Here is a 21,290-nt window from a genome sequence, read left to right on the forward strand (position 1 = left end):
CTGGGGCTCTGCCAAACTTGCTGATGCCTCCCTCTTGTATGTGGAGGGTGCAGTTTTGGCTACATAAGGACTGACACTTGGGGAATGAATGTGCTATTAGTAAATAGGATGATTATTTACTTTGCTTGTCAAAAAAATGAGAAAGAACACAGGCCCTGCCATCAAGCATACCATCTGAAGGTAAAGACAAAATGCTTGAAGGGAGTTCTTTCTTCTTCTGCTGCTGCTTTCTTTCTTTTTTCCTCGTCCGTTGCTGATTTTATTTCCTCTTTCTTTTTTTGTTTTTGTTATATTTGCAAATATCTATACCTACCTGGCAGGGGAGACACCTTGATCATGAAGGCGGTTTTCCTAGGGTGAGGCTCATCCATTGCACTCCAGGTGTGCTGACCTCTGTGATTTCCCGAAATGAGGGAAACTCAACTGCATAATTTGTGGTAGTGGGGGGACTGTGTTCACGCTTTCCCCTGGAAAAAAATTAAAATAAAATAAAAATAAAGAAAAAAATTGCAAATATCTATATCTATAAAAGGAAATGAGAAAAGGAAAAGACAGTACAAGGGAAGGGGAATCAGTCAGGAAAAGTCAGGGTAAAGAGCTGTCAATAAACAGGCTAGGGAAGGGATTTCTGATTTATGCATTATAGGCAGAGGCAGAGTGGTTAAAATGGTGGACTAGGAAGAGCCAGCTTCAAATCCCAGCTTAGTCATGAAGCTCACTGGGAGACCTTGAACAAGACCCCACCCCACCCCACCCATCCCTCTCTCTCTCTCTCTCTCTCTCTCTCTCTCTCTTAACCTAAGCTACTTCACAGGGTTGTTGTGATGATCAAATTGGAAGACTGGGAGGGAAGCATGTATATTATTTTAGCTCTTTAGAGGAAGGCAGGATGTAAATGTTAATTATCATCACCATCAATAGCAATAATGGGAAATGATAGGTCACAAAGAGGACAGGTGGATGGGGAGGATGGGGGAAAGAAGACCTGACAGATTTTGTTTTAAGTTGCCTTGGATCTTTTTAAAGAGAGAGGGGTCTAATGAATTCTATTATTATTATTATTATTATTATTATTATTACTACTACTACTATTATTACTATTACTATTATTATTCAGCACACCTGGACAAAAGGGAATTGCATCTCAGACCCTGAATATGGGCCCTGTTCTCTCCCTCACAATGTAGCCTGGTTTGGAAGATCAAATGCTGTTTAATAAGCCAGGATTTGATATGCATAAGCTATCCATGCTAGCAAAATCTGGTCCCCTACTTCTAGAATCTGAATACACAGCAGAAAGACAACAATAGGGGTGGTGGAGGTGATGGGTTTGTAGTACATAGAAGGCTAATCACCAAGGTGGGTGGGTACCAGGGAATGTAGAAGATTGTGCGTCCCAAGTTCTTTTCCCTGGGGCACCAAATGGGGGCTGATTGTATGCCATGTTTTTTCTTCCCCCTCCTGCAGGTCTCTGTGCAACATTTGTGCCTTGTATCCTTGCCTGCCGTGTGGCAGAGCAGGCCAATGAGTGTTGCTGCCTCCCATTCCTGCCTGGCACTCTCATTGCCCTGCGCACTGGTGTCCGTGAGAAATACCATATTGAGGTATAAAACATGGGAAGTCAAATAAGATTGGATATAGAGAGAGGAGTTCTTTGCTGGGCCAAACAAAAGGCCCAGTCTGTGCTGATGGATACCTTTCTAGTGACTCAAAATATGTCGGCTGGCTAGCAAGCTTCTGAGCTACACAGGAATTCTCTCAGGAGGAATTGGATAAAGCCTTTCTTGGCAAGGAGAAACAAAAGAGTCTTGTGGCACTTAAAGACTAACAGGGTTTTCATGTGTCTGGCATACACTTTCAGGGACTATAGTGCATTTCATCAGGGGAGTCAGGTCTGTGAAAGCTTTTGCGATAATAAAGTGTTAGCCTTTAAGATGGCACAAGATTCTTTCTCATTTTTACTGTAACAGATTAACACAGCTATCCCTCTGACTATTATTAAAGGCATTAGAGTGGGCCAGGCCTTGTTCCTGGTCACTTGGCAATCTCTGAAGGCTGGGATGACTGGGGGGTCAATGCCTTCTCTGTGGTGGTGCCCCATTTTTGAACACCTTCCCCAGTGAGGTCTGCCTGACACTTAAATTTCTCTTCAAGTGAAGTTTCTTTTATTTTCCTAGGCTTTTCTTGACTGACGCTGGTTCTATACCAACTTGTATTGCTTCTGCCTTAATTTAGACAGAGGAGACTGGTGGCTTTGATGTCAGTGGAGCTATGAATCCTCTCTGGGTTTCAGTCAGAACCAGTCAGAACTCTAAATGAGCTATCCAAGGTGCTGAACCTATTTGGGGGGTTGAACACCTTGGATAGCTCCTTTGGAGATCTGACTGAAACCCAGAGAGGATTCAGAGCCCCACTGGCATCAGAGCCACCAGCCTCCACTGAATTTGGAAATAGATATAGATAGTTGATAGAGATTAATTTGTTACATAAGTATAAAATTTACATGAAGGGCATATAATCAAATGGTAAATCAACCGTTGTGCATAATGTCTGGAAACATTATTGCACACTCAGAAGGTATTTGTGCATTTTTATCAAAATTAGCAAAATGCTACAGTCAGCAGGCAATGAATGTACATTTGTGAACCAGATCTAAGGCTGTACACCACCCTTCCCCAGCCTGTTGCCTGCTAGGTGTGTGGAACTACAATCCCCATCATCCCATCAGTATGGTCCTGCTGGCTATGGATGATGGGAGTGTAAGCCAATATATCAGGAGGGTGCTCAGTTAGGCAAGGCTGCTATACCTTGATCTGCCCGAGTGTGGCCAATTAAACTGACAGATGGACAGGAATCATGTCAGTTGTGTTCAACCCCAGTCAAATATCATTTTTTCTGGGGGCTGAGCCATGCAACCAGCCTTACCCCGACCTCCCATTTTAATCCAGCTTTTGTTTCTACCCAGGGATCCATCCTTGAAGACTGGACAGTCATGGCCTGCTGTCCACTCTGTGGTCTTTGTCAACTTGCACGAGAACTGAACAGTAGGAACTGAGATGGAAGGAAAGGTGGCTGATTGTCGCTCCTGCAAAGGGGAAACAAAGCTAGGTGGAGAAATGGCCAGTTTCTGAACATGGGAGCACGTTACTGCAGGCAAGAGTGCTGTCATTCTTGCAGAAGGAAGCGTGGAAAGAGATGGACCGCTTTGCTTAGTCACTGTGGGCATCCCACCTCAAAATCTGTGTCCTAATAAAATAATCCTTGTCTAAAACTGTGTCAGTTTTTGGGGATTCTTTTTAGAGTTGGGGCAGGGAGAGCAAGACAAGTGAGAAGTGGTGTGATCCACTGGACTGAGTCAAAGCTAGGGTGGGCAGGGGGCCAGGACTCTGGCCTGTTCTTGTCAGTCTGGCAGGGGACTGAAGTGCAGAAATGCATAGGTGAAGCTTTTTATGGCACGGAGGCAAACATTTGGGAATGACCATTGCTCAGCTGTAGAGCACATGCTTTACATACCAAAGGTCTCAAGTTCAGTCACTGGCATCTCCACCTAAAAGGATCAGGTAGAAGATTATGGGAAAGAGCTCTGCTGGAGAGCCACTACCAATAAGAATAGACAACCATGTTGCGGTGGGGTGGGAATGCAGTGCAGCACAGCACTGGGAGCTTTTTTTTTTCAGAGCTGGAGCTGTGACATCTTCCAGAGTGCCAGAATAATTGATGGATCTTCCTTGCTCCAACAAGGGAATGAGATTGTCACAAGGCGTTGTATTTTACTATTTACTATAGCATAGAGGAAGTCAGAGAATGAGGAAAATAATAAAGCACAGACTGGATACATATGTCCTTTTATTTGATGGAGTTCCTACTGCATGCTTTTGGTTTAAATGGTAACACGTCTTGCAAGATTGTTTGCATTTCTAGTTAGCATCTAAATTTTGCACAATATGTTTTACAAGTTGAAGTTAGAAGTAAGCCCTACTGTGGTCAACAGACCTTACACCTAGGTAACTAACCCCAGGATTGCAGTCATGCTGTATAAACGTAGTGGTTTGTTTGTTTTGGATGTCTGTGTTTTTTGATGGAGTTTTTAACCAGAGTATTAGCACCTTTTAGTATACTAAACAGTAAAGCAGGATATAAATATGCTGGAAGAGTAACTACAGATTTTCCTGGTCCGTGTGGCAATGGGGGTTGTCATAACGACACTGCTTGTGTCCATATTGGGCTAAATGGACAACTAGTCTTAAGGCGCAATCCTATGCATGTTTAGCCAGAAAAAAGTCCTATAACTCCCAGCATTCTCCAGCCAGCCATGCTGGCTGGGAAATGCTGGAAGTTGTAAGACTTTTTTTCTGGCTAAACACATTTCACTTCATTTCATTTCTTACATTTCTATACCTCCCAATACCAGAAGCTCTCTGGGCAGTTACATATACATAGTACAATCCTATGCACGTTGAGAGAGAAAAATGTTCTATAACTCCCAGCATTCCCCAGCCAGTATGGCTGGCAGGGGAATGCTGGAAGTGGTAGGGCTTTTTTTCTGGCTAAATGTGCATAGGATTGCACCCTTGCCTGCTATTAGGTAGCTTCTACAGTCTGCAGTTCAAGCTGCTGTTAAAGGAACAATTACAAAGACTGGTTCAAAAATTGACAATCCTATTTAGGGCATGTCTACACTACAAACAGAAACAATTTAGATAGCATGCCCTCTGCCCCTTCATGGTAATTTGTATTTGCACAAGGAGTTTAAGGGTGCAATCCTATGCACGTTTAGACAGAAATAAGTCCTACAGCTCCCAGCATTCCCTAGCCAGCATAGCTGGCTGGGGGATGCTGGGAGCTGTAGGACTTATTTCTGTCTAGCTGGCTGGGAGATGCTGGGAGTTGTAGGACTTATTTCTAATTTCTAACGTGCATAGGATTGTGCTCTAAGCCAAGTTTATAATGTGCCCTTAGATTTGGCTGAAGAGGTATCATACCAGTTAAGTAGCTGTGCCTAGGAAACAGCAACTGGGAGAAGCCAATGGTCATTCTGGCCTGTGATGATGGCACCTATAGTCGTACACATCTGGAGGGCACCAGGTTGGGGAAGGCTTTAGGTACTGCCTAACAAGGAAGGAGCTATTACTGCACTCTGGGAGTTGTAGTCTAACACATGCTGGTTGGAGAATGCTGGGAATTGTAGTCCAACACATCTGGAGGACACGAGGTTCGGAGAGGCTGCTGTACCTAATAGCTGAATAACATGCTCGAGCATGGGATAGAAACTCCACGCAGACAGATATATATTCTGTATATTATTTATATTCAGGGAAGTGGGTATGCTTCCAAACTCCACGCTTTACGGCGCAATCCTATGCATGTTTGGACAGGAAAAAAAAGTCCTACAACTCCCAGCTTTCCCCAGTCAGCCGTGCTGGCTGGGAAATGCTGGGAGTTGTAGGACTTTTCCCCCTTTCTAAACACGCATAGGATTGTACCCTTACTCCGGGTTTCAGTCACAGCCAACCAAAACTCTAACGGAGCTATCCAAGGTGTTGAACCCTATCCTAAAATAGGTTGAGCACCTTGGATGGCTTCTTTAGCGTTCTGGCTGGCTGTGACTGAAACCCGGAATGGATGCATAGCCCCACCGAAATCGGAGCCACCAGCCTCCGCTGCCCTTAGTCGCTGCGGGAGCTGCGAGGGCGTAAAGACTACGTTTCCCAGCGCGCCCCGCCTCTGCGACAGTAAACATCCGGTTCCTCCCCGCCCCCCGGGTGCCACGCAAACAAATCGCTTCCGGCGGGGAGCTGGACCGGATTGAGAAGGAGGCAGGTGAGTGAGGTTCTGTTGCCAGGGGCAACCCTGGATGCAGGGGGAAAGCATCTTCTGGGCCTGTTGCGCTCCGGGCTGGAGCCGCCTGGAAGGAGGAAGGGAGGGGTCTCTTGTCAGGCTTTTGACTGAGCCCTTCGTGCTCTGCTTCCCCTCCCTGCGCAAGAGAGTTAAGAGCTGCTAAGAGACGGGAGATGCACCCGGTGCTCTCCGCGCTTTAGCTGGAGTCTAAGCTTGGGTCCCCCCTCGTGGTCTGTGTGGCATCCCTGGGCCAGTGGTAAGTGGCATTTCGTGCCGAAATGTACACCGTTTCTTAACACTCTGCTCCTCTTGACTTGTAAGAAGAGCCCTGGGCGGATCAGGCCGGGAGTCCATCTAGCCAAGTATCCTGTTTCCAACAATGGGCAGACAGATGCTTTTGGGATCTGTACAAGCGGGGCGTGATGTTAACAACCTTCCCGTATCCCCCACCCCCCCCACCCCGGTCATCGGTTATTTAGAGCAGGGATGGGGAATGTGTGCCTCTCCAGAAAGCCCACAAGCAGGAAAGTAAGGCAATAGCCCTCTTCCACTATTATTCCGCAGTGACTGGTGTTCAGACCAATGCTGGTTTTCAGAGGGTTTATACAGCTGTAATTGCTAATAGCTACTGGTAGACTTTTCCTCCTCCATGAATATTCTCTTTTAAAGCTGGCTGAGCCAGTGGCAGCAAATTCCAAGCGTTAATTATGCCTTGGGTGAAGAAGTGTTTTCTTTTGTCTGACCTGAAAATTCTGCCAATTAATTTCATTGAATGATCCCAAGTTCTAAGAATAAGAGAGATGGGTGGGCTTTATATCCACTTTCTTCACAACATGCATCACTGTATAAACCTCTATCATGTATGCCCCCCCCCCAGCTTTTACTCTCTAGAAACTAAAAAGCCATTAGCCTTTCCTCACAAGGAAAGTGTTCCAACCGCTTATCATTATAGTTGTCCTTTTCTGCATCTTTTCCAGCTCTACAATACCCTTTTTTTTGATGGGGCGACTATAACTGTACACAGTATTCCAAGTATGGCCATACTGTAGATACTGGCTTTCTTATTTTCAGTCCCTTCCCTAATAATCCCTAGCCTATCCACAAAGTGGTTACAAACACAGATCTCATCTTTCAACATTGTGGGTGTTCATGGGGAGATACATGGGAGACAGGTGACAAATTCATCAGCCACTCAAAGTGTAATTTGTTAATGCAAAGAAACTCTTCTTTTTCATTAAAAAAAAGTTGCTTGTCACCCATTGTCTGTATTTTTTTTTCATTACATTTGTATCTCTCCCTTCTGCTAAGAAGCTCAGAGTAGTTTAATGTAAACGAGCTCCAATTTATCTCCCACAACAGCCCTGTGAGGTTGGCTAGGCTGAGAGATTAGTCACTTGTCCAAGGCCACCTAGGAAGCTAGCATTTGAGACCAGGTGTTCCCCCTCCCCAACACCATACTCATCAGAGGCCATTAGGCATTGTGTACCATAAAAGCATAATTAGGTAAAGCAAGTTATGTTGTCAATAATATGATTGAAACCATACCCTCCTGTTATGAATTTCGTTTGATCTAGCCATAGACTGCTTGGTAACACCAGGAACTGGTCTGGTCCTGCTTGGCACTTCTTTGTGCAAACTAATTCCTCTGTACAGGATGTATTTGTTTGCACAGCTGTGGGTGGAAATACCTCTGCCAGGTTGGCAGTTGCTGGCTTGCATAAAGCCTGCATATTTCCCTCCTGTAAAGTAAAATTCCATGCTGTTAAATAAATTCATCGGGAATCTTTTTGGGTGGGAAAGTGAAGTGTTCAAAAGAAGATAAGATGTCAGGAACCATCCATCAGCTTGAGGCCTCAATTATTGTTGGTTTACCTACAGAAAATGGGATGCAAGGGATAACTGTGAGCCATAAAATTCTGCTAGCGCTTCCTGTTCTGGAGGGGGGTAGAGATACATGCAAACTACAGCCCTACAGGCAAGGATGGCTGTATACCGCAAATCCCCACAAGCACAGAAAAAGCTCATAATATCAGCTTTCATTTATTTATTTGTCAAGTTTCTAGTCCTTATGGATGTGTTTAGTGCAATGTCTGGTGAAATCACTGAGGAGCTGTGGATTAAGGTTTCTAGGAGGCAGTGGGCAGGACTTCAATGTCCTATGTAGCTTGCATTTAGCAGAATCAGAGGGTAGAATCCTTAGGAGCTAGAATGGACTGTATAATTTCAGACTACAGGTAGGGGAATCGCATTTTAGAATCCTCCCCTATATCTTGTGGTGGGGGGAATAAATACAAAATTCTCTGCAAGTAGAAAGCTAGCTTAGCAGGGAGTAGCATTGGTTAGAATCTTTAGCCCTGGTGTTCTAGATTTTTAAATATATTTTTAGGGAGTTTTTGTTTAGAGGAATACTAAAAAAAATGACATTCTTGACTTGCAGCTTGAAGTAGTATAGTTGCTGCTTCTGCTACTTCAGGATGTTACCTCATTTTGCTACATGTGAGGATGCATCCAATGAGAAATCCAGAAAAGCAGGGGAATGGTAAACATTCTCTTCACTTCTTGGCAGGGCAATACAGATGGCCAGCTTATCAGGTGTTTTCATGTACTCCCTGGTATGTCCCAACGTGGTAAATGGTTGTCTGTATTCACCCTGTGCCTATGGCAGAGAGAGAAATCATGGGAAGCAGTGGAGAGGGCCTACTTTGGTAATGTGTTGGTTCATGTAAACATCAGGAGTAGGGGTGCATACTCCTTTTTAAAGAGAAGTCTGCTCTCAACCTATCTTGGCAACTACAGTACATGGATGGTTTGGGAGCACCTGACCCTGTAGCAATATTGATGCTAAGTAGGTGTGACTCTCTTCATCACTGGGATATGAGCCCCTTGAGAACTCCATATAAACTGCTCTGAGTTTTCCAAGGGATAATGGGATATAAAAATAGTAATTAGAGCATATTCAGAGGGATGTTAACACTTCTGAAGTAATTCTTTGTGGGACCATGGGCTGTGTCACCCAACACGGGACATCTCAGCTCAGAGCTGTAGTAACTTCCAAGTCCTCTTGCTCAGAATCCAGGTAGTGCTGGGGCCTGAATCTAGAGCAACAGCCTTTCTCTGCATCACTGACAGTTCCACACAAGAGCATTGTGCCCTTAAAGCCCCTTGACAGATGACCTTTTTAGGCATAGACCTGCGTGTCTTCTTGTAAGTGTAGACCTAAAACTTTAAAAAATGAACATGACAAACACATATTTTGCACACAGGTGTTTCTTACAGATACATTTGTCAGGAAGCCTTCATTGGCTGCAGTTCCCTGTTGCACATACGCTCCATGGTAGGCTCTTGTTTGCCTCTGTGTAATGTGTGAAGTGCCCCTGCCTATCTCTGGACAGCACACTTTGGCATTCATGATGGTTTGCTCCACCTCCCCCCACCAACCCAGCCTCCCACGTTTTGTACTTAACTATCGCCTCTCCCATCTCTCTATAGGTCCTGGATCCTGCCTGAAGCGCAATGGCTGGCAAAACAGGGCCAGAGCATCTCTTCAACCCAGCCACTGAGATGGAGGCTGCCGGAACTGTGCTGGGCACCAAGTAAGAGGAGATCACTTTGCTCAAGGGAAAGGGGTTGGGGGCTCGGTGATGGAAGTGTCCTTTCAGAGGGTGCAGGGAGGGCTTTTGTGGCTTGCTCCTTTCCTAACTCACCCCCCTGCTCTTCCTACCTTGCCCGCTTCCAGGATCAACATCCCAGCTCTCTTGCCCCAAGGCCCTGCTAAGGAGTGGCTGGATCAGCGCCGGGCCACCATCCGGCCCTGGGCCAACTTCCTCGACCAGAGGCGTTTTGGGAAACCTCGGAACTTCGGGGAGCTGTGCAAGCGCCTTGTACGCAATGTGGAGTATTTTCAGAGCAACTACGTCTTTGTCTTCCTGGGACTCATTGTCTATTGCCTGTAAGTGGTTTTTGTTGTTGAGGGTGCGGGGAGGGAAGGATCTTCCGAACTCTGCACTGAGGACATCATTGAGCAGGCACAGAGCTGCATACAAACAAACAACAGACTCTGGTATCAGGTAGTGCTGCAACTTTGAAACAGGTTACAAGATTGAAAACCTCCTGGGAGTGACCAGTGAGGTGGCCAAGTTTGCTGATGACACCAAATTATTTAAGGTAGCTAGAACAAAAACAGATTGTGAGGAGCTCCAAAAGGATCTCTCCAAGCTGGGAGAATGAGCATCAAGATGGCAAATGTGGTTTAAAGGAAATGTAAAGTGATGCACATTGGGGCAAAAAAATCCCAGTTTCACATAAACGCTGATGGGAACTGAGTTAGTGGTGACTGACCAAGAAAGGGATCTTGGGGTTGTAGTGGACAGATGGACAAAAATGTCAACCCAGTATGCGGCTGCTGTGAAAAAAGCCAAATTCCATGTTAGAAAGGGAATTGAAAATAAAACTGCCAATATCATACTGCCCTTATTCAAACCTATAGTGCAGCCACACTTGGAATAGTGTGTACAGTTCTGGTCACCACACCTAAAAGGGCAACTAAAATGATCAAGGGGCTGGAGCAACTTCCCTATGGCGAAAGGTTACAACACCTGGGGCTGTTTAGCTTAGAGAAAAGGCAAGAGAGAGGAGATGTGATAGAGGTGTACAAAATTGTGCATGGTGCAGAAAAAGTAGATAGGGAGACATTCTTCTCCCTCTCTCATTATGCTAGAACCTGGGGTCATCCCATGAACCTGATTGGTGGGAGATTTAGGACAGATAAAAGGAAAGACTTCACACAGCACATATGGAATTCACTACCAGACGATGTAGTAGTGATGGCTTCACTTCAGATGGCTTTAAAAGGGGATTAGACAAATTCATGGAGGATAAGGCTATCAGTGGCTACTAGTCCTGATGGCTATATGCTACCTCCAGTGTCAGAGGCAGTATGCCTATGTACACCAGTTGCTGGGGAACATGACTGGGAAATTCTATTGCACTCATGTCCTACTTGCAGTTTTCCCACAAGGATCTGTTTGGCCACTGGGTAAACCGAATCCTGGACTGGATGGACCTTTGATCTGATCCTGCATGGCTCTTTTTATATTCTTATGTTCTAACCTTTTAAACCTGACTTTAAAAAGCATCCCTGACTCATTGGTCAGCACTGAGTTAATTATCCTTTATAGAAATATTTATTTATTTACTCCATTTTTATCCAGCCCTTCCTCCATAGAGCTCACAGCTCAGAGTACAAGATTCCCCCTCCCATTTTTATCCTCACAGCAACCCTGTGAGGTAGGTTAGGCTAAGAGATAGTGACTGGCCCAAGGTCACACAGTGAGCTTTGTGGCTGTGAGGGCATTTAAACCTGGGTATCTCTGGCCATAGCCCAACACACTTAACACCAAACTGGCTTATAAAAAAACTGCCAGTGGGTAGACACCATCTTAGAAAAGAGGGAAGGGGGAACATTTCTTCTAAAATGACTCCTGCTGTGACCTGTTCATGCACCATCTAAAAATAAAGGGTTTTGTTTTGTTTTGCTTCAAAACAATTGTTTTAGTTACATGCACATTTGTGGAGATGTAATGAAAGAATTACTTCACTGACTAAGGTTTCTTTATTTGGTTGACAGCTGATCAGGTAGAGAATTTAGCATCCTGAGATACATTACTTTCAAAAGAAAACCAAGTTTCTAGCCCTCCTGGCTGACTGGTTTTTTGTGTGTTCTCAATTCTTTTATATAGAGTTGTCATTAGGACGAAAAATTGAGAATGGCATTTATACTAGAGGCTTAAAAAATTGTTTGCCCTGATACATTAGATCAGCCTTCTGCAATCTGGTGCCCTCCAGATGTGTTGGTTGGACTACAACTCCCATCATTCCCAGCCATGGGAGTTGTAGTCCAACATATTCTGGAGGATGCCAAGTTAGAGAAAGCTGCACTGGGTTGTATGCAAATCTTCATTTTTTACTTACTGTGCATTTTGGTGTCCTGAGATCTGCGACCCCTTTATTATTTCAGCCTTGATTACTATTATTGGGAAGAGGGCTGATGTTCTATGTTGGTTCTTGATGCATCTGACCTCCTGGTGTTATTTCTCTCCTGTTAGCATCACATCTCCTCTGCTTCTGATTGCACTTGCTGTCTTCTTTGGGGCCTGCTACATCATCTACCTGAAGACCCAGCAGTCACAACTTGTTGTCTTTGGTAAGTGAGGGGAGGCTGCAATTCATATGGTGTGTGTTTGATAAACATAGTCTTTGCCAATACATAATCTCCATATGGATTAAATAACACCACAACTAGTGAAGCAATAATAATAAACACACCAAAACTGAAGCTCAGAATCATCTTAGACAGCTACACACGATATAGCCCTCCTAGGACATGTACCACTTCGCATAGTCCACCCTTCCGCATAACCCTCCTCAGGTTCTTGCATGTAAAAAACTAGCACAAAAGGGAAAGACTAGGTTAGAACCCTGATATGCTAGCTTTCCATATTGTTTCATTGCTATGAAGGAGCATTCGATCATGCAGTTCCGCACCTCATCCTGAAGTGATACAGTCACAGCTGGGCTGTACTCTATGCCTTTTTTGAATATACAGATCAGAACTCGGACTGCTGGGTTGTGAGCTAAAATAGCAATGTAGAATATCCTGAGCTGAAGAGATCACAGTCAGCAGCACTTTGGATTGCTAGAGATCTGTGCACAGAGCTATGTTGTTAAGTTTACCAATCAACAGCAAAATGTGCCAAACTAAAGCAGAGATTCATCAAATACAGAGTGAGTGACAACCAAATGGCTGGTGATCTTCAAAGGCTCAAAGCCTAAGGCTTAGCTCCAATGGGAGTTGTTTTTAAGCGTAATTGATATGTGAGGGAGGGGGAGTGATTTTCAGAGGGTTACAGTGCACGGTGAAAGGGACTCTTTTTTTCCTAAGCCCAGTTGCCTGGGGGGGTGGGGCAAAGACTGTTGTGGGGAGGCTGCAGGCTGGATCCAAAGGTGCCACGGGCTGCATCCAACCCATGGTCAAGAGGTTACCCACCCTTGGCCTAAGAGGAGGCATGCAAAAATTACTGATAATTGTCAGTGACAGCACATGGTTTCTCACTGAAAAGTAATGAGGAGCAACTGGGCTGGATCCTGGGAGAGTGATGGCAAAGATGGCACCTCAATAACTAGATGAGGCACAGAATGTTATGTGCCATGAAATCTCTCGGCCATGTTGTCTAGACTCCTTTCTGCCTTAAATCTGTCCATTGCATGGCTTTGGATAACACCCAAAAAACTCTTGTCTGTGTTATTGAAAGTTGCAGTTCTCCACAGTAGCCACCAGATGGTGATGCACCAACGAGAACGGTGCAGATCTTTGGCAATTATCCACATCTCGCTAGGTTCCGACCCTGACCTGTGGCTTTCAGACCGCAGAAGGCTGGGTGGCTTGCATTTATTTGAAGTAACGGGGCAAAACTTTGGCCTCTGGCCTGTGATCGCTTCATGCAGCTAGCTGAGGTTTCCACCTTTGCCTCAAGAGCCCCAAAAGCTACAGCATAGGCCCTGTGTGCTGACCCTCTGTTTTCTCACCCCATCTCTTTTTCTCTAGGGCGGGAGCTCAGCACAGCCCATCAATACGGCCTGGCTGGGGGTGTCTCCTTTCCTTTTTTCTGGCTGGCGGGAGCTGGCTCAGCCGTCTTTTGGGTGCTGGGTGAGTAACTAGGACACCCAATTTCCAGTTGTCAGGCACATACCTTCTTGCTTGGTTCCTGGATAATAATAACACATGTCTTCCATTCCTTGGGACACCGACCACAGCTCTTTGGGCATGTTCACAAAAGCAAGAACCAAGGCTGTTAAGTGCTCCCGGGGGACTTCTTCAAAAGCAGCTCTGTCCCTTCTGCACTGCTCAGATTTGCATGTGCGTTGACAAATAGAATGGTAATCCACTTCACTGGATACTTGAATTTCGACCAATACAAGCCACATAGCATTGTATGTATGTATCAGCGCAGGCGATATCCGTGGGGCGGTGAATCCACTCTGGGTTTCAGTCAGAACTCTAAAGGAGCTATCCAGGGTGCTTCGCACTGACTGGTTCTGACTGAAACCCAGAGCGGATTCAGCACCACATGGACATCAGAGCCACCAGCCTCCACTGGTATGTATGCATTTGTGTGTGCATACGTGTATATATGTATGTGTAGAGGCTGGTGTAAATCAGCACAAAAGCAAAGCACTAAAGAGGCTTTGGACCCACTATGGATGCAGTCAGCTTTAAAATATATAAGAAAGATAGACTAACAACAGAAAAATTATAAAATCATTTTAGAGCTAAACATTTCAGCTTCCACCCTCAACAGTAGCTATGATGTGAACATCACAGCTACTGATGAGGGTGGAAGCTGAAATGTTTAGCTCTAAATAAATTTTGAAATTACTCTGTTTGTCTGTCTTTCTTATATATGTATGTGCACATATATTCTGCACCAAGAAAAGCAACATTCTGTGATATGCATAAATCATGCAAATTTGATAAGCTCACACATTTTATTTTATTTTTGCACAATTTATTCTACTTTCGTAACAAGTCCTGTAGAATTTCTAAGCCCCTTAAATCTATCATCTCTGGGTGGACATGCAGTAAAAAGCTTAAGGCGATAGGTTACATTGGGTAAAGAATCCCATAAGAGTATAAAGCCTCTCCATGGGAAAATAGATAAAGTAGTCTGAGTTGGTTGGAGAATTAGATTGCTATTCTGGTCAGTTTTCCCTGATGGAAGTAAGTTACTTTCTTCTGGGAACACTAGACTGTATAATTCTTTTACTCTCAGTTGGCTGGACTTCACCACTGTTAGCTTTTTTCATGGTACACACTTCAGACCTAGAATGATTAACTTGTAGTTAAGCCCATTATCAGAACTGAAAATTGAGGTCGCTCTACTTTCTTCCTCATCTCTCTTAGGGCACAATCCTATGCATGTTAAGACAGAGGAAAAGGCCTACAACTCCCAGCATTCCCCAGCCAGTCTTGCTGCCTGGGGAATGCTGGGAGTTGTAGGCCTTTTCTCTGTCTAAACATGCATTGGATTGTGCTTCGTTGCTTATAGATAGAACTAAACTGTTCTAGTAATCAAGAGAGTCTGTTCCCTCTCATAGTTATCACATGACTCAAGGGGCAATATTGCTGATTTCACCTTGGGAGGGAAGAAGACTTAGATATGTTTCCAATAGTTCTATGAGAATCCAAACCACCAGTGTCTAAAACTGCAAATCTATTTGCGGCTGGGATGCCAAATTTGATCAGCTTATTATTTCCAATAAATTGATCAATTTTGCTCTGTATACACATTGCTTTATCAGTTGGGCTATTTGTTGGGTTATCTGTAACAATACAAATAAATATTCAAAAATGCGGGGGCGGCGGAGGACATGCAGTGCATGAAAAAGTTATCACAAATTATCTTAATCCCAGAAAATACAGAGTTCCCTAAAAAGGAAAGAAAAAAGAAATTTAAATATTTATTAATGCATTAACCTGTAATGATTAATCAGTTACAACCACTCATATATTAAAATTTAAATTACTAAGGGTGCAATCCTATGCATGTTTAGACAGAAAAAAGGCCTACAACTCCCAGCATGCCCCACCCAGTTTTTTCTGTCTAAACATGCATAGGATTGCATCCCAAAAATACTAGTCCCTAATCAACATTGCACCTCCAAATTACACCGCAGAAAGCGCTTAAACCAGGCGGGGTTGAGCCACAATAATGGGAGACTAATTAAGGGCAGAAAAAAGGCTACAACTCCCAGTATGCCCCAGCCAACATGGCTGGCTAGGGCATGCTAGGAGTTTTAGACCTTTATTCTGGCTAAACATGCATAGGATTGCGCCTTAGAAGGGCCAAATGTGATGTTTTATGGTATCGGGGCAGTTGTTCCAAACAGTCCCCAGCAGAGCGCAGTTTTATGGAATCAGGGGGCAGTTGTTCCTTACCAGAACACTAATTGTGCCCCAAATCCCACATGCAACAACATGTTTTTCTTTGCATGTCCAAGTACTTTGACGATAACAGTGCCTAAATATATAACAGGAAGGAATCTGGCAGTGCCGCAGGCACAGGGGTGCAGAACTGGATTGGGGTGGGTGTCCAAATTGCCCCCTGCCAGGCTCTCCATCAGCCAGCAGGCATCAGTGTGCAAGTCCATGCCCACTAACATGATTGCCCCCCTTCCTGCCCATTTTGTCTTTGCTGAGACAGGCACAGAATTCTGTGCCTCTTACCACAGGTAAAGGGATTTGGCCAGTGCTGGCTCCCAACACTGGCTAAGTTCCTGGTTTTGTGCAGCACACAGCATCCCCACGAGAGCACCGCACGCTATGCAAAGCCACTCAGCCAGCCCTTGCATCCCCACTGTTATCTCCAAACAGAGATAACAGCAGGAATCCCTTGCACTGCTCCTCCTCCTGATTGGAAGGGGGGAGTGGCGTTGTTATCTCCAATCTCAGATCAGAGATAACAGCAGGCATTCCTTGGTGGGGGAGAATTCCTCCAGGGGGTGGGGCTTGGAGGTCAAGCAGCATCCCCTGGAGGAACCAAGGAGACTACACAGGTTGGATGCCAGAACCTCTGTGGGCCAGATATGGCTTGTGGGCTTGGAGGTTCCTCATCCCTGCCTTAGCAAGTGATACAGATCGCTTTTTCCTTTGTGCAGAATGTGGGATGGGATTGAAAGACAAACAGGATTCTGTACTTTCTTCTCTGAGAAAGAGGGTATACCACACCTTACTTCCTCCTATGATGGGAACTGAAACATAGTTAAAGCACTTCCTGGTCTTCCGTTCCATCCCACTTCTTGTGAACCTATCCTTTTTGGCTCCCTTCTCTCCCTCCCTCAATTCTAAGATGTCCCTAAGAGCTGAAGAGGAAAGAGACTCCCAGCACTGTGGACAGGGAAGGGGCTAACCATACTTCTTTCTGTCTCCCTATTCCCTCTGTCCCCCCCGTCCCCATCCCTCCCCCCGCCCTGCAGGTGCCACTTTGGTAGTTATTGGTACACATGCGGCCTTCCATGAACTGGAATCTGGGGAGACCGATGAGCTGCAGATGGAGCCTGTGTGAAGAGCTTGGAGAACTTCAGCTGTCCTCCTTATCCCCAGTGGGTCACCATGTTTTCTCTGCCCCTGCGTCACTGTTACACTATCCATTGTATATACCACTTCTATTTCATTCCATTTCTCATGCCATTACCTTCTCTAGGGGCTCCCTCCAAGGTGTTTAAAATGCTCAGTGCCTTCTCCAAGTCTCTCCTTTTCAGGCTGCCCTCCAGTCTCCCCATTCTTAGCAGACTTTCTCTTCTCTGAATTCCTAGCTACCTTAACCTTGGGTTTCCCCATCTGAGGCACGCTATAATGCTGTGCTCAGGGCTTTTTCCGGGAGGTTTAGATCCTCCCTTCACCCAGCAACCAAGCCTCTGAGAATTCTTGCAGACATCTTGAGTTGAGCCTCCTTTTTCTCTTATCAGTAACATTAAAGAAACCAAAGTGTTAACTGGAACATTCTTTGAGCATTTAATTTGTACTGCCCAAGAGGTCATAGTGACACATGAGGATGCAGTAACTGAAACACTTGAGTATGTACACACAGCAACTCTGGTCTTTACTTGTGTCCAGAGTCACTGGCTTGCTCTACAGCAACCAGCAGCAATCTGTCAGAAATAAAACGTCACAGGCCTGGTGCATTGCTGCTGCGTTTGCCTGCTGAAGATGGAGAACAGTTTTATCAGAAATCAAAACCCACCAAAGTCCATGATTGGAAAAAGTTACAGTAAATTAACCCGATTCTAAATATTTTGAATTGTTTTTGATCTAGTGAATTGGTCAAAATAATTTGGTTTGTTTGATTGCGGACATAGCTAGCCTAAGATATTTTGGTACCTGAGATGACAAATTGAAATGGTTAATCTACATGGCGCTCAATATAGAATTCTTTTTCTAGTATGTTTTTCCCCAGCTGTTAACACAATATACAACATTATTGCCAAGACTTCGGCTTCTGTGTATGTTTATATTCATATTCTATCTCATTCTCTAATAACTACCAAATAGCAACCATAACTTTACAAAGCACTATTGATTGCCTTCTCTTAACCTTACATGTTCTGTAGGTTTTTACCATTTTCCAGCTATTATTCATCTACTTGGAAACTGTTAGGACTCTTAACACTATGCCGTTTACAAGTGACTAATGTTCTGGCAGCAGTTAATAAAGTCCAGATTAAGTCATGCTGTTCTTCCGTTCATTTCAAAAGGCTTTAGAACTTCCCAGTGGATCATGTCCCATGGGTCTCATGTGCATTGATTTAATTTTGCACCTTGTGTAGAAAGTGAGCAGAGATAAATTGCGTGCTCTCTCTCGCTCCTCTTTGTGTCACATGATGATGGAGCAAGCTTGTTTTCTTTTGCTCCAGCAGGTAGGGAGCCTAAACCAACGGGTTCAAATTACAAGAATGCTGTAAACATTAGGATGGTACAAGCTCTGCGGTAGAGCAGACTGCTTCGGAAGTTGGTGGACTATCTTTTGTTGGATGCTTTTGAAACAGGGGTTGGTGGGCCACCTCTCTGGTTTGCTATAGCAGCAGATTTCCTGCATTAGCAGTGGATTAGACTAGATGATGTTTGGAGTCCCTTCCAACTCTGTGATTCCCTCATGCAGCTTGAACAGTACATGCTGGAGGCATACAGTGGGGAAGGACTGTTGCCTTCATGCCCTGCTTGTGGGATTCTTGGAAACATCTAGTTAGTCACAGTTGGAAACGGGATGTGAGGCTGGATAGACCAGCCATCCCAAACCAGGTGCTGGCAGTTTCTAGTCCAGCACATCTGGAGGGCACCAGCTTAGGGAAAGCTGGGATTGACCTTTGACTTTACCTGGCAGGGCTGTTCTTGTTACTTGAGTCCCACTCTGTTCCTCTGAATGTTGCCAGAGGCCTGCAGTCAGAGGGGTCTGCCTCCTGTAGCCAATTCTTAAAACACGTGTGCACCAAGTCTTTGTTTGAGATAAGTACTGGGGTTGAGAATCCTGCCCTAAATGCACAAGAACACAAAAAAGCCAGCACTTTGGTTTTAAAAGGAGAAGAGCTTAGTATGGTCAGATGCAAAATAGGGTTAATGACAGCCAGTAGGGTGTATTGGTTAAACTATTGGGCTGGGACTCGGGAGGCCCAGTTTCATGTCCCCACTCAGCCATGAAGCTCAGTGGGTGATTTGGAGCCAGTAACTGACTCTCAGCTTAACCTACCTCACAGGGTGGTTGTTGTGAGGATAAAAGGGGGAGGAGGGGACTATGTAAGCTACTTAGAACGCAGTCTTGTGGGTTGCGCCCTGGGTATGCCTAAACCCCCGAACTCCGAGGCTTATGAGTATCCTGTGCAGAGAGGGAGGCACCTCACACCCTCCATGCTGCATTTTAATTAGATGGGCAGTTTTACCTGTCTACTGGAGGCTTCAGGGTGGGGAAGAAAAGGAGGCTGGGGTGGCGATGGGAAAAGGCATAAGCCAGCCGCCCTGACCTCTCCCCCCACCCCCCAGGAATGCCTCCTTTCCCCCATCTGCATGCTCCATTTACTGAATGCGGAGAGGCAGTGGGCCTCTCCACACTGGCTGGGAGGGGGCGGGTACAGCGGTTTCCTGGCTCCAAGCGCAGAGCCCTGTCTTCGAGTGTGGAGCCAGGAATCCCAAAATCCTATATCCTGCAGATGCTGTCTGGGGGACATAGGAATTGCTCCCTTAGGGTTCCTTGCAAGAGGAAAAAAAGGTGGGATATAAACGTAATAATAAATGGTCCTGTGTTTATTACATTTATATGCCTCCTTTCCCCTAAGGAGCTCAGGTTGGCATATATGGTTCTCTCCCCACACCTGTTATTTTATCCTTACAACCACCCTGTGTGGTAGGTTCGAGTGAGGTAGTGACTGGCACATAGTCGCCTAGTGAGTTTCATGGCCCAGTGGGCATTTGAAGCCTGGTCCTAGTCCGACATTCTGACCTGGCTGTGAATCCCAAGGTGCCAGACATCAAGGTTTCATCTTCAAGTCCTTTGCATGCAAGACTCTTAACATATCATTCCCTCTTGGTAAGTCTGCCTTTATCTGATCGGCTTCTTTGTGGAGCAACTGAACAGCAGCTTGCGCTTGTCAGATTGTCTGATGGGATTGAGAGGGCCTGTGGATACTCATTGCTGTGAGGATGTTTACATGCGGCCATGCAAATAGTGGTGTCTAAGTGGAATTTTTGGCACAGGGCAGCTTATCACACAGGGCAGTGAAAAACTGCAGCTGCCCAATTCCTTCTCTCCCCCAAAGGAGATCTGCCCTCTCTCGTAACTGTCCACCTTAGGTCTGTCGCCAATCCCGGGGGACTGTCTGTAGTTAACTTTGGCTTGAATAGGGTTCCCGGTCCTGCCTCTGTGCCTTTTAACGCTGAAACCGAGCAAGTAACTTTTGTCCTGGCCTTGAGATGAGGGGTGGGCAAAACTTCACTGGGTGAATTTATTCATTCCATTTCTGTACCGCCCAATAGCCGAAGCTCTCTGAATTCCTGCTAGTCAAAAAAAAAACCAAGTTCCCTCAGGAGAAAAGGGGTGGGCAAGTGCGGAAGCGGCTGAAGCACCCTCTGTACGTACACCTGGGATCAGTTCTGCTTAAATTCTCCCTAAATCACAGCTGTCTGAATGTAGCACTGTGGTTTTGTGCACAGTACTAAAGCAAACGGCAAGTGGGGGTGGTGGGGAAGGAAAAGTAGCCATCAGAATGTTATCATCTGATCCACCCGATATGCCTGGAGGCAGGTTTTTGAACACCAGTAATTCCCAGACTGAGTACTATGATTAATTACTTGCTCCTCCGAGCATCAGTACCCACCCACCCACCCACAAGAGACTCCACGCTATATGCCCACGAAGTTCACTGTTCCAGCTTTTTCCTCCTTCCAGTCAGCCACCACTGGGAGTTGCCGTTCCTTGCATCAGGCGTGATTGGGTCATTCAGTCATGGCAGCATTATCCACCCTTTGGAGGAGGCTTCCTGTTCTTGTCATTGACTCGCTTTGTGGGTGTTAAGAGTGAAGTATTCCCATTTTAATTCAGAGGGGAAAAGGCCTGGGGTGCATCAGAAGTTTGGGGAACCTGCAGCTGTGTGTACAAGTCTGGATGTTCCTCACACGTGGTCTTCATCAGGCACAGGAGCATGGGCCAGGACAAAAGTTAGTGACTCTAAAATTGCGGGGGGCAGGATCTGAAAGCCCTCTCTAGATAGGAAAAAGAGCACCTGCTGGGAGTGCCCCTCATGTTCTCTGAGAGATGACGGCCTCCCTCAGCACCTTTCCACCTGTCAGCAACTTCAGCTGCTTTGTCACTATGGCAATATCCTCTTGCTCTGTCTCCATCCTTTAGTTG

At 45.4% G+C, this 21,290-nt stretch overlaps 2 protein-coding genes and 1 non-coding gene across 4 annotated transcripts in view; all 3 read left to right on the top strand.

Moving 5' to 3' along the window:
- Window positions 1-3,274, top strand: part of LOC146337670 (cornifelin homolog) — a 30,453-nt gene extending 27,179 nt beyond the window's left edge. For both annotated transcript variants that reach the window (XM_084815099.1, XM_084815101.1), the window contains exons 3-4: window positions 1,468-1,604; window positions 2,966-3,274. In XM_084815099.1, coding sequence (XP_084671225.1) covers window positions 1,468-1,604; window positions 2,966-3,055 — 227 coding nt within the window. In that variant the 3' untranslated portion in view covers window positions 3,056-3,274. The remainder of the gene's footprint in view (window positions 1-1,467; window positions 1,605-2,965) is intronic.
- On the top strand, window positions 306-470 carry LOC146337671 (U1 spliceosomal RNA). The gene has a single exon (XR_014785229.1). It is a non-coding gene; the product is annotated as a U1 spliceosomal RNA (small nuclear RNA).
- A 2,509-nt stretch (window positions 3,275-5,783) lies between the features above and the next one.
- Window positions 5,784-18,122, top strand: RABAC1 (Rab acceptor 1). Its single transcript, XM_084815098.1, has 6 exons — window positions 5,784-5,820; window positions 9,328-9,431; window positions 9,575-9,787; window positions 11,943-12,040; window positions 13,442-13,543; window positions 16,870-18,122. The coding sequence occupies exons 2-6, from the start codon at window positions 9,352-9,354 to the stop codon at window positions 16,956-16,958; spliced, it is 582 nt and encodes a 193-aa protein (XP_084671224.1). The 5' UTR covers window positions 5,784-5,820; window positions 9,328-9,351; the 3' UTR covers window positions 16,959-18,122.
- Window positions 18,123-21,290: the final 3,168 nt, after the last annotated feature.

Source organism: Heloderma suspectum, chromosome 10, assembly GCF_057233095.1.
Source record: "Heloderma suspectum isolate Gila_16-S chromosome 10, 16-S_ref, whole genome shotgun sequence".
NCBI classification, from domain to species: domain Eukaryota; kingdom Metazoa; phylum Chordata; class Lepidosauria; order Squamata; family Helodermatidae; genus Heloderma; species Heloderma suspectum.